At 41.7% G+C, this 13,466-nt stretch overlaps 1 protein-coding gene across 1 annotated transcript in view; it reads left to right on the plus strand.

Annotated features, from left to right (window-relative positions):
• Window positions 1-10,076, plus strand: part of ADGRA3 (adhesion G protein-coupled receptor A3) — a gene marked incomplete at its 5' end in the record, with an annotated part of 135,875 nt that extends 125,799 nt beyond the window's left edge. The window contains 3 exons of the mRNA XM_040493661.1: window positions 4,611-4,756; window positions 8,269-8,364; window positions 8,504-10,076. Of these exons, the coding sequence (XP_040349595.1) occupies window positions 4,611-4,756; window positions 8,269-8,364; window positions 8,504-9,746 (1,485 nt within the window). The remainder of the gene's footprint in view (window positions 1-4,610; window positions 4,757-8,268; window positions 8,365-8,503) is intronic.
• Between the last annotated feature and the right edge of the window lie 3,390 nt (window positions 10,077-13,466).

Here is a 13,466-nt window from a genome sequence, read left to right on the forward strand (position 1 = left end):
AGGGATCAGCCCAGGACCTGACCCAGAGTAGGTGATACTAGATGCTTAGCAAGTACTTACTGGGTGAACGAACAGAAAAAGGCCTTTGTTTACTAAATAGTAGAAAACATTCAACCCTGGAGCCATCCTGAGCACGGGCTGTTAGGAGCGTGCCCAGCACACTGTGGTAGTGGTAGTCTCACTTTTGTCTAAAAATATTCATTGTTTTCACAAAGCAGACACATTTATTTCGCTAAGGAGATGAATAGAAAGAGGACTTTGTGAAGATGACTGCCTTTCATTGCCCTGAAAGACATTTTATACCATTTCTAGAAAGAAAAGGAGACGAATTGGCATGAAGCATCTGGGGCCTCTACACTGAAGGTCCATTACATAATTATTTATTTTTTAAAAAGGGAAAGGCAAGTCTTTAGATGTTTTCGTATGTCGTGATCTCCTGTTTTTACAATGTTCTCCCCTTCTTCTATGAAAGACGTTCTTGCCGCTTCTGACTCAGACATGCCTGGTTTTGCTTTGCTGTTGTGATAGTTCAGTTAGGAGCCAGCTGAGCCGGGGTGGGGGGGGGGGGGTTGGTAGAAGGCGTGCAGGACTGGCCTGGGGTTCTGGACACTAGTGGGTAGGTTCAAACTCGGTGTCTGCCAGAATGACTAGTATGACTACCCGCTTAACCTGGTGGGGACTTAATGCTTCTTCTGTACAATAACGGGTTGGGCTAATTAACTTAAATGATCATCAGGGTTCCTCCAGCGGAAACCCTAAGGTTCTAAAACGGAACCCTAAGGTGTACGTATCTTACATGCAGTTTGATATGTGTACCCAATCAATGTACTCTTATGTTTCTTATCTCCCTTTTTAGTGCTCATATATTTTATGAGCGGCAAGAACAGGTTCTAATATAGGTTCCACCCCACAGTGATTGGTTGAGGTTATTCAAGGTGCCACTAGGCACCAGCCAGGTCCTTCCCACTCTGTGTTCCAGGGGATACCGTGGGTACATTCTACAGCCTTTTACTCTCTTTGGCAGAAGGAGTCGAAGGAGAATAAGAAGCTGAGTGACAGAGGAGCCAGGGCTGTTGACTCCCAGTTGGAAAGGTTCTGGGTTCTGGGTCATGATGCACTGCCGGATAATTGTTTGATAATTAATCTTCTGTCCTTGGTTTCCCTGGTTTTCCTTAGAAAAGATTTGGCTGGATCTTACCTAAGTCCCCTTGTTCCTCTATTCCATCCATGATTTAATCTATTAAGCACAGTGCTGGCTGACCTTCTCTGGTGTCCTTTTGTATCTCTTATCTAGAGTTCTTCTGCAATGACACGTGAAATGTATTGGGGAAATTTAATCAATGAATATTAAGGGAGTCGACTTGCCAACTACTGCAAATGTGTTATCTTAACTTTCATGTTAACCCTGGGAGATACTTCTTACTCATCTATTTTATCAATACAGAAATTGAGTCGTAGGGATTTGAAACAGCTTGCCCCAAATCAAGGGCTGTTAGGTGGCAGAGGTGTGATTCAGATGCCAGTCTCTCTGACTCGGGTGGCCCTCCCCCCTCACCACTGTGCTTTACTGTTCAGTGAAGACAAACAGCACAATAGAAGGGGCATGGGATTTGGAAGCCAACAGGTGTGGTTGGGACATTAGGAGGATAAATGGAAGCACGTACAAATTGTCTAAATACGTTTTTTGGCACATAGCAGGCATTCAGTAGTGGAAACTATTATTATTTCGTATGTATTCATACATTATTATAAATATTAAAGATAATTTTTTTGCACACTTGCTGTACATGCTGTGATATCTTAGGTTTATTGGTGGTTAAAAATATGGTTGTTATAATGTTTGGTCTCTAGTTTGTGAGTGTGGCTAGGTAGCCTATATATAAAGTGCAACTCTTTTTTCTTTCTTTTTAAGTTTTTATTTTTTTATTTATTTTGAGAGAGGAAAAGAGAGAGGATCCCAAGCAGGCTCTGCAGTGTCAGCACAGAGCCTGACACGGGGCTCGAACTCACAAACTGTGAGATCATGACCTAGCCGAAATCAGGAGTCGGACGCTTAACCGACTGAGCCACACAGGTTCCCCTAAAGGGCAACTCTTTAGGATGATTATTTTATATCCATTTTACAGCTTTGGAAATTGATATCCTGAGATCAGGTGACCTCACTAATCATTTGCATGCCCTATAAATTAGATTACTTATTCCCAAACTTTACAAACTTTCCCCTTGTATGTCTATTTTTTTTTTTTAATGCTTATTTATTTTTGAGAGAGAGAGAGAGAGTGTGTGTGTGTGTGTGTGTGTGAGCGGGGGGAGGGCAGAGAGAGAGGGAGACAATCTGAAGCAGGCTCCAGGGTCTGAGCTGTTAGCACAGAGCCAGATGTGGGGCTCGAACTCAGGAACAACAAGATCATGATCTGAGCCGAAGTGGGACGTTCAAGCAACTAAGCAACCCAGGTGCCCCTCCACATGCATTTCTAACGCATGTGGAAGAAATTTGACAGTGAAATTGTATTTCAAGGGTCTGATAGAGAGTACAGTAGGAAGTACCCCTTTCCAAAAGCTAGGAATACCCTCTCTGCCAGTTCTCAGTCTCTCCTTTATTCCAGTTCTTCTGGAATATCAGGAGATTTGCTTCCATGATGGTTACTAGGAGACATCAGTCTCCTAAAATTCTGCTCTTGGTAGTATTTGACTGAAGGCTTCGGTAATTTCAAGCATGAGTACTTCTGGAAATTTTGAAATGCTGTAGAAAACGCTTCAAAATCTAAAGGTTGAGTTTTCCCTCTTGGATCTAAAACAAGAAAATGCTCCATCTTGCACCTCCTATGTTGAAAACATTTTTACTCCTATTTTTTAAACTTACTTCACAGCTCAGTCTCATTCTTCTGACCTCAGCATCACTCATAAAGCCTACCATCGTGATTTGTCTTGAATGTTTTGGCGTCTGTGTACCAAATTCATTTACACTATTTTTACTTCTAGTATTTGGTGCGACTCCAGATAGCTTAAGGTTTATTTTCTGCTTTTTGTTCCACTTTCCTCTGTAAATTTTGCTTTTACGGTACAGTCAGTAAAACTAATGGAAGCCAAGGAGCCACTCCTCTCCTTACAAAGAAAATCAATCTGAGTTTTCTCATTTGGCCAAGCTGGATCCAGCCTGCCGGCCCTTCCCAAGTCAGTGTAAGGTTCAGGCTGGACAGTGACTACCCTCGTTTTTGTCCTGCACAATAAGACTTGGGTTTTCGTTTACCAGATTTTGGCGCTCACTGGTTCACATTAAAATTTCTGGGCAACAATGTAAATGCATGTATTATTGACGCAGGTTTGGTGATGGATCGATTCTCTTGAGATCGGAGAGCCATCTTTTTAGAATGAAAAAATTTTTCTTGAAGATTTTCATTAATAGGATGTTACCTGTGATAATTGTTTAAAAAGGAAACATTAAAATATGGTAGTTAGACAAGAAAGCTGAATTATGTCCTTGATGCCCCAGTGACACACTTATTTTTCTTAAAATGGATTTTAAGCCTGTCTTAGCCCCAGTACATAGCCTCACCTAGAATTTGATCTTCAACTAGAGTTGCTTCACGCTCAAGTCACATGGTAAACATACCCTCCATCACCCCTCTGAGGGAAGAAACTTAATTAGTGTGACCATTACATGTGCTACAGTTACCTGCTCTTAAATGGGTACCTGTTGTGTCTTAAATATTGTAACCATATAGTCCCCACAAAATTGCTAGAGATGGTTATTGATAATCTTCCCACTCTTCAAATGAGGAAAATTAATTTAGAGAGGTGACATTATTTACTTAAAAGCACACTCTTAATAGTCATAATTAAAATACAGATACCATTTTTCTTGATTACTTACCATATGCCAGGCAATGTGCAAAATGCTTTACGTAGGCTCTCTTAGTTAGTCTCCCACTACTTTCATATCTCTCTCCGTTTACCAACGAAGAAACCAATGTTTGAGATGTTATGTGACTCTGCTAAGGTATCATAGCAGGTAAGGGGTGGATCCTGGTCTTAAAACCAGGCAGAAGTTGTTGATTCTAGACCTCACCCTCTTAACCACCAGTGTATTACCTTGCTGTCTTACCGTCACCGTATATAGTAAATACTTCTGAATTAGAACAACTCCGTTCTGTCACACTAAAGCTTATTCTCTGTGTTTTGTGGCTTTCACTCTCTGGTTACTCTTGCCTTCTACATTCTTCCTTAAAACGGGCCTTCAAAACTGAACTCTAATTTATGACATTGCATCCCTGACACACACACCTTTGGTTTAAAGATATTGAAAAGCCAATTCTGTGGTGTATGAAGGGTTTTCTTGGGTATAAATTGTACGTAGTGTGTGGGCCTCCGAGATCCAAATGTTGGTTTGTCTGTTAGGGGACATAACCCTCTGTCACATGTCTGTTAGGGTCCTCTGTTTGATTCGTGGGTAGAGGAACTGATCTTTAGAAGATACTGTCATACTAGTTTTGAATCATATTTTTGGAAGTTCCTTACCAGTTATTTTTGGTACACCTTGGTGGCAGCTACTACTGGGGAATTTTTTTTTTTCCTTTTAGCTTACATATAGTCTTCGATCTTCTTTCTAGATTGGAATAATTCTTCATTATTCCACTCTTGCTACAGTACTATGGGTGGGAGTGACGGCTCGAAATATCTACAAACAAGTCACTAGAAAGGCTAAAAGATGCCAGGATCCTGATGAACTACCACCTCCACCAAGACCAATGCTCAGGTATTTGGTATCTTTGTTCACTGTTTTATAGTAAATGTTCATGAAACATCAGTTTAGCTGAAGCTTCATCATAACAAAACAATTCTGAGTAAGTTTTGGGGAGCACATAATGGACTTGGAAGCCGGGCTTCCTGGGTTTGGGCACTGGCTGCACAGCCGTCCAGCTGGAAGCCCTTCGTGAGGTTGTACCCTCTCCGTGCCTTCCTCTCTCATCTACAAAGTGGGAATAAATAAGTGCCGTAATGTGTGAAGCGCATCTAATCGGCTCTAAGAAAATGTTAACTGTTTTTGTCTCCTTGAGGCCGTGTCAGAGATTTTTAACCTACGTAAGTGTGTTTCAATTTAATGATTCCCTACAAAGGACAACATAGTTTTGGAGTTACACCTTTCTTCACAATTATAAGAAGAAAATAATGGATTATCGTGCTGGATGAGTAAAAATTGACCAATGGTGATTGAGTTTACTGGATGCTGGCTGTGTACTTGGCACGGGACCAGAGACTTAAGCTGTCCTGCCTTTGAGGGGTTTACAGTCTGTGTGAGGAGACCGCAAAGAACCAGCTGCAGGCTGTGTAAGAACGTTACACAGTGGAGATACGGTCTTTTGAAAGTGCAAACAAAGGCACCATTAATTTGGGGGGATGGTGTTAGGAAGTATTGACCATTAGTGATGATCCTTCATTAGGGATTAGAGCAAAGGGGAGAGGGGACACTCCAGATACAGGATTATGTGGTGAGTGAGCTGAGGAAATTTCAAGAAATGCAGTTTGGCGGGAACCTACAGTATGCGGTGGAGAGTTGCCAGGATTCCGAGTGAAAGTTCCATTTCAGGCCTTTGGAAGCCATGTTAAAATGTGGGCAGCCATTGAAGACTTACCTAAGGGAGTGGCCCGACTAGTTATCTTTTTAGAAGGACAGCTTTGCATTAATATAGAGTAAAAATTGGAGAGCCTGAGAGTAAGGAATTCTGCTGAGGTCATTAGGGTGGTCCCCATGAAGACTGAAACCAGAACAGCATCATGGAGAAGAGAGGGTGTGTGTGTTGAAGACAGTTGAGGCAACTTCTCTAGGGTTGATGGCCAACTGGATTTAAAATGTGTGGGAGGGAGAGAATTCCAAGATGGCTACAGATTGCTCTAGTTTAGTTTGGCACATGGTGCTTCTGTCAACTGAGAAAATAATATAGGAAATGTAGAATGGGGGCGGGGCAGGCAAGCACAGGGGAGGCAGGCTCACTAGTACTTTTTGTGAGAAGTGTACATTTTTGGAAACCTGGTACTCAGTAGGGAAGATGTGCTAGGCATTTTACAGACAGGACAGGAGACATTTTCCATGTGTGGTGATTGAAGACAAGGACAATGAACCAAATCCCCCAGGGAGAAGTTGGTTAAAAAATGGTCCTGGGGCCATGTTGATTTTTTTTTTTTTTTAATTTTTTTTTTAACCTTTATTTATTTTTGAGAGAGAGACAGAGCGTGAGCAGGGGAGGAGCAGAGAGAGAGGGAGGCACAGAATCGGAAGCAGGTTCCAGGCTGTGAGCTGTCAGCACAGAGCCTGATGTGGGGCTCGAACTCACAGACCGCGAGATCATGACCTGAGTCAAAGTCAGACACTCAACCGACTGAGCCACCCAGGCGCCCCAAGGGCCATGCTGATATTTAATAAATGGGCCATAGCAAGTAAAGGGAAGAACTGAAAGAGAATGCCTGAGAACATAAAAGATTCAGGGAGTGAATGGTTCCCTGGACGATGAAGGGACAAACAGGAGTACTTGACCAGAATCAGGTTACAGGATGCGAGTTGGCACCTCTGTCACTTGGGTTAAAAGAGCTGGGAGATGGTGTTTGATTAAGAGATTTAGGGATCCCATCCTTCAGAGCTATTCCTTCCTATTGTTAGGTTCTGAGAAAATAAATAATAACCCCAAGCGTTAAGTAAAAGTTTTGAATACAGTAAAACCTTGGTTTGCGAGCATAATTCATTATGGAAGCATGCTTGTAATCCAAAGTACTTGTATATCAAAGCGAATTTCCCCATAAGAAATAATGGAAACTCAGATGATTTGTTCCACAACCCAAAAATAGTCATATAAAAGTGATTACATTACTGCAATATAATCCAAAGTAATAAAATACAAAATATAAAGAAAAATAAATTAACCTGAACTTTCCCTTGAAAACCTTCGTGGCTGGTGTGAGGGAGACAAGCCAGAGGAGGGTTATTGTGTCAGACGACTTTCACTATCACTAACGGATGTTGACTACAGTACAGTATTAATAAACTTTTGTCATGTACTGTATTTAATGTAACTGGCAATAAGGCAGCAGAGGAAGGGGTCTATATCTGCAAGCAGCCTGACTTAGAATGAAGCAAAGTATTCCTAAGTTTACTCTTGTACGGAAAAGCAAAGGACTGTCCGTAAGTGCTTTGAAATGACAAAAAATACACTGGGCCTGTTGTGGGTACTTTCTGATGTTCTGCAAAATCACTGATCTCTGCCAAACACAGCAGCCTGAGACCGAGCATCTGAGCATGGGAGATGATCACCCACAATCCCCCAGCAAGAGAGAGAGAACCATTGGCTCATTTGTGATCATGTGACATTCGGCATCACAGACTACTTGTATTGCAAGACATCACTCGTTTATCAAGTTAAAATTTATTAGAACTGTTTACTCGTCTTGTGGAACACTCACAGAGCAGGTTACTCACAATCCAAGGCTTTACTGCACCGCCTTTATCCAGCCAGCTCAGGAATGGGGCTGTGTCTCTAGAATTGGCAGATGCAGAGTTAAGATTCTGACTGTACCCAGCAGGATGCGGCCAGGGCACAAAGTTCCTATTTTCTCTAATCAGGGAGCTCGAAGAAGCTCTGGTCAAGAAAAGAAGTTTCTCTTGGTAGGACTCACCGCCATTCTGTCTCCTCAGTTCCTACTGCACGATCCTTTTTCTTGCTGTCCCCAGTGAGTCCACGGGAAGGAGGTCAGGAAGGGCCTGGGCACTGTGTGAGGCTGAGATGGGGCACCTTCCTTGCCTCAGTGACTAGGGATAAGCATACACAGCAGTGAGGTGGCCTGCAACACGCAGGCATAGGCAGACATTAATCAGTAGTTAATATTATTACATATTTTGTGTGAACTGTATGGCATAGTGAGACCTTAAAGTCCATTTTGTAATGGACTAATAACTTACTGGTTTGCCTGCTGAATTCCCGTGGAAAGATTGAAGCCCTACCTGCAGTATCTCTTCCTGTCCACAGGGTGGCAGAAGCTGATCAGCTTTCCTCAAGTGGAACCGTGGTAGCCTACTCAAAAAAAGCTATCCAAACAAAAATTTAAAATTTTTTTAAAAAGTTATTGTTATCAAGGCAGCCTCCAAAAGTTAACCTCCAGTTTATTATTGGGATGGGAATAATAATTAATCATTGAGGAAGGACGATTGCAGTACCGAGATACTGGGATGTGTGTACAATGGGAATGATGAGCTGACATTCACGTTGTCCCTCCTTCCAGATTCTACCTGATCGGCGGTGGCATACCCATCATAGTTTGTGGTATAACAGCGGCCGCGAACATCAAGAATTACGGCAGTCGGCCACATGCACCCTAGTGAGTGTTTTGTGTTCTCTGCGTACCTGACCCCAGTTGCTTCTCTTTTAATGCTTTCCCAGGCCCTGACTCTGTTGCAGTTCCTGGAACAGTTGGTTGCCATGCAGCATCTGAACTGGTTTCCCATTTTCTTTCCTAGTTGCTGGATGGCGTGGGAACCCTCCTTGGGAGCCTTCTACGGGCCTGCCAGCTTCATCACGTTTGTGAACTGTATGTACTTCCTGAGCATATTTATTCAGTTGAAAAGACACCCTGAGCGCAAATATGAGCTGAAGGAGCCCACGGAGGAGCAGCAGAGGCTGGCGGCCAATGAAAATGGCGAAGTCAACCATCAGGATTCCCTGTCTCTGTCTCTGATTTCGACGTCAGCGTTGGAAAATGAGCACACTTTTCATTCTCAACTTTTGGGGGCCAGTCTTACCTTGCTCTTATATGTCACCCTGTGGATGTTTGGGGCCTTGGCTGTTTCCTTGTATTACCCTTTGGACTTGGTGTTCAGCTTCTTTTTTGGAGCCACGTGTTTGAGTCTCAGCGCATTCATCGTGGTTCACCACTGCGTCAATAGGGAGGATGTTAGACTTGCGTGGATCATGACCTGCTGCCCCGGCCGGAGCTCGTACTCCGTGCAGGTTAATGTACAGCCCCCCAGCTCCAGTGGCACGAACGGAGAGGCGCCTAAGTGCACCAACAGTAGTGCAGAATCTTCATGCACAAACAAGAGTACGTCGAGCTTCAAAAATTCCTCCCAGGGCTGCAAGTTAACCAACTTGCAGGCTGCGGCGGCTCAGTGCCATACCAATTCCCTGCCTTTGAACTCCACGCCTCAGCTTGATAATAGTCTGACGGAACATTCAATGGACAATGATATCAAAATGCATGTGGCACCTTTAGAAGTTCAGTGTCGAACAAATGTGCACCCAAGCCGCCATCATAAAAACAGAAGTAAAGGACACCGGGCAAGCAGACTCACCGTCCTAAGAGAGTATGCCTATGACGTCCCAACCAGCGTGGAAGGCAGCGTGCAGAACGGCTTACCTAAAAGCCGGCCGGGCAACAATGAAGGACACTCGAGGAGTCGAAGGGCTTATTTAGCCTACAGAGAGAGACAGTACAACCCGCCCCAACCCGATAGCAGCGACGGCTGTAGCACGCTTCCCAAGAGCAGCAGAAATTTTGAAAAGCCTATTTCAAATAGTAGTAAAAAAGATGCCTTAAGGAAGCCAATTGTAGTTGAGCTTGAAAGTCAGCAGAAGTCTTATGGACTCAACTTGGCCATCCAGAATGGACCAATCAAAAGCAGTGGGCAGGAGGGCCCCTTGCTGGGTACAGATAGCACCGGCAACGTCAGGACTGGGCTATGGAAACACGAGACTACTGTGTAGGGTAGCGGTGGTGGGCTTCCTGGGCACAAATCCCTACAGACCGTGTTGTCCACATTCCTTGAAGCCAGGACTATGTAAAAACAGACTGTTTGCAGCCACCTTAGGGATTCAAAACAATTTTGAATAAACTTTGAAGTTTGGGGTCTTATTTTATATCCCCCGATTGTTGCTTTTTTTATGAATTAAAAAGAAAAACCCTCTAAAGCATCGTTTTCATTGTCAAAGCACCAGCAGGACTTTGAGCATCTGAAATGTAATTTCTTGGAATCTGTGTATCTACTTAACATTTCAGGCTTGTATTTAATATAATAAATAGGTGTTTGTCATTGTTTCAGTCTCACATTTTTTTTTTTACTGTTTGTTTTTGAGAGAGAGAGCGAGAGAGAGCAAGTGGGGGAGGGGCAGAAAGGGAGGGAGACACAGAACCTGAAGCAGGCTCCAGGCTCTGAGCTGTCAGCACAGAGCCTGACTTGGGCTCAAACTCCTAGACCGTGAGGTCAGACCTGAGCTGAAGTCAGATGCTTAACCAACTGAGCCACCCATGTGCCTCATACATTTTTGTATTTTATAATAGAAGCATGTAGTTCTATTTTAATTATGTTTATACATGGGGATATTTTAACGAGAATTCTATGTAAATCAATTAGCAGACTCCTACATAATTCACTCCACTGATTATGACATATAAATCAAAGCTTGTTTGGATTGATGTATTTTATAAATACAGTTTTAAATGCTACAAGTTTGTAAAAAGATCTCATGGAATGTTTTTTTTTTTTTTTTTTTGAAATGGAAATGCCTCAAAAGCTCTCTCTAAATTGAATTACTTTGCCTTATCACTTTGATCCTCTAATATTGTTTTGTCACTTTTGTGGCTTTTCAGTGATTTATATTTAGGTTTAATTTTCTTAATCATTCCTTCCCCCCCACCCCCCAGCACATACATTATCCTTGAATGTAAATGAAGTACAACCATATAAGTCAGGTTCACATTCACTTACTCTGAGTTCTTCAGTATTGGCTGTTCTGTTGGCTGTTACTTTGTTCTTAGATAAAGTTCCTCAGGTACTGATCTTTAAATTACATTCTGAGGGCAAAAGCTGCTCTGATCCAAATGTTCCCCTTGGTCATTGATGCACTGTGGTCCTTAACCATCTCTGGTCCTTAGTCTCAATGGAGTCCATTCCTGGAACTTTTTTTTTTTTTTAAGTTATTTAATGTGTTGCATTATTTTAAAGAATGTTAATTACAGCATAGCTCATGTGTGGTGTTGTATTAGTTTACATTAGTATACATTACTCAGTGCTCATAATGATAAGTGTGTTCTTACTCCCCTTCACCTACTTTAACCATCCCCCCACCAACCTCCCCTCTGGTAACCATAGTCATTTCTCTATTTCACTTAGCATTATACTCTGTAGCTCTTTTCATGTTGTTGCAAATGGCAAGATCTCATTCTGTTTCATGGCTGACTAGTATCAAATTATACGTGTATAATATAATCACAGAGCCCAATGCCGGGCTTGAACTCACATGCCGTGAGATCATAACCTGAGCCGTGTGTATATAATGTGATATATATACATGTACACACATTCATACCACATCTTCTTTATCCATTCACCTATTAACGGACACCTGGGCTGCTTCCATAATTTGGCCATTGTAAATAATGCTCTAATAAACATAGAGGGATTTATATCTTTTTGAATTCGTGTATTCATATTCTTTGGGTGAATACCTCCATGGTAGAATTACTGGATCATATGATCATCCTATTTTTAATTTTTTGAGGAACCTCCATACTTTTCTACAGTGGCTGCACCAGTTTGCCTTCCTACCAACAATCCACAAGTGTTCCTTTTTCTACATCCTTGCCGATGCTAATTGTTTCTTGTGTTTTTGATTTTGGCCATTCTGACAGATGTGAGGTGATACCTCATTGTGGTTTTGATCTGCATTTCCCTGATAAGTGATGTTGAGCATCTTTTCACATGTCTGTTGGCCCTCTGGATGTCTTCTTTGGAGAAATGTCTATTCATGTCTTCTGTCCATTTTTTAATTGGAGGTTTTTTGTTTTTTGGGTTTTATTTGGTATTGAGTTGCATCCGTTCTTTATATATTTTGGATACTACCCTTTATTTGATTTATCATTTGCAAATATCTCCTATTCAGTAGGTTGTCTTTTAGTTTTGTTGATTTTTTTCCTTTGCTCTGCAAAAGGTTTTTTCTTTCTTTCTTTCTTTCTTTCTTTCTTTCTTTCTTTCTCTCTTTCTCTCTTTCTCTCTTTCTCTCTTTCTCTCTTTCTCTCTTTCTCTCTTTCTTTCTTTCTTTCAAGAGAGGGTGTGACAGAGCAGTGATGGGGCGGAGGGAGAGAGAGAAAGGCCATCTTAGGTAAGCTCCATGCCCAGTGCAGAGCCTGATTGCAGGGCTTGATCTCACAACTATGAGATCATGACGCAAGCTGAATTCAAGAGTCACTTAACCCACTGAGCCACCCGGGCACCCCTGTGTGGGAGCTTTTTATTTTGATGTAGTCCCTGTAGTTTATTTTTGCTTTTGTTTTTCTTGCCTCAGGAGAGATACCTAGAAAAATGTTGCTATGGCCGGTGTCAGAGAAATTACTGCCTCTGCTTCTAGGATTTTTAAGGTTTCAGGTCCTACATTTAGGTTTTTAATCCATTTTGAGTTTATTTTTGAGTATAGTATAAGAAAGTGGTCCAGTTTCATTCTTTTGCATGTGGCTGTCCAGTTTTCTGAACACCATTTGTTGAAGAAACTTCTTTTTCCCATTGTATATTCTTGCCTCCTTTGTGGAAGATGAATCAGCCATATAATTGTGGGTTTATTTCTGGCATCTCTATTCTCTTCTATTGATGTTTATTTCTGTTTTTATGCCAGGGTCATACTGTTTTGGTTACTACAGCTTTGTGGTATATCTTCAAATCTGGGACTGTGATACCTCCGGTTTTGTTCTTCCTTTCCCGGATTGCTTTGGCTATTTGGGATCTTTTGTGGTTCCATACAAATTTTAGGATTGTTTCTTCGAGTTCTGTGAAAAATGCTGTTGTTACTTTGATAAGGGTTGCATTAAATCTATAGATTGCTCTGGGTAGTGTGAAAATTTTAACTCTATTTGTTCTTTCAGTCCACGAGCATGGAATATCTTTCCATTTGTTTGTGTTGTCTTCAGTTTCTTTCATTAATGTTTTATAGTTTTCAGAGTGTAGATCTTTCACCTCCTTACTTAAGTATATGCCTAGGTATTTTATTATTTTTGATGCAATTATAAGTGGGATTGTTTTCTTAATTTCTCTTTCTGCTACTTCATTTTTGTGTATAGAAATGCAGTGTATAAGTTAATTTTGTGTCCTGTGACCTTACTGAATTCATGTGTCAGTTCTGGTAGTTTTTTGGTGGAATCTTTCAGATTTTCTGTATATAGTATCATGGCATCTGCAAATAGTGAAAGGTTTATTCTTCCTTACCAATTTGGAAGGCTATTATTTCTTTCTGTTGTCTGATTGCTGTGCCTAGGACTTCCAGTACTATGTCGAATAAAAGTGGTGAGAGTGGACATCCTTGTCTTCTTCCTGACTTTAGGGGAAAAGCTGTCCATTTTTACCCACTGAGCATGATGTTTGCTGTGGGTTTTTCATATATGGCCTTTGTTATGTCGAGGTATATTTCCTGTAAACCTACTTGGTTTTGAGGGTTTTT

This window comes from Herpailurus yagouaroundi, unplaced genomic scaffold (assembly GCF_014898765.1).
Source record: "Herpailurus yagouaroundi ecotype Mexico unplaced genomic scaffold, PumYag 28, whole genome shotgun sequence".
NCBI lineage: Eukaryota > Metazoa > Chordata > Mammalia > Carnivora > Felidae > Herpailurus > Herpailurus yagouaroundi.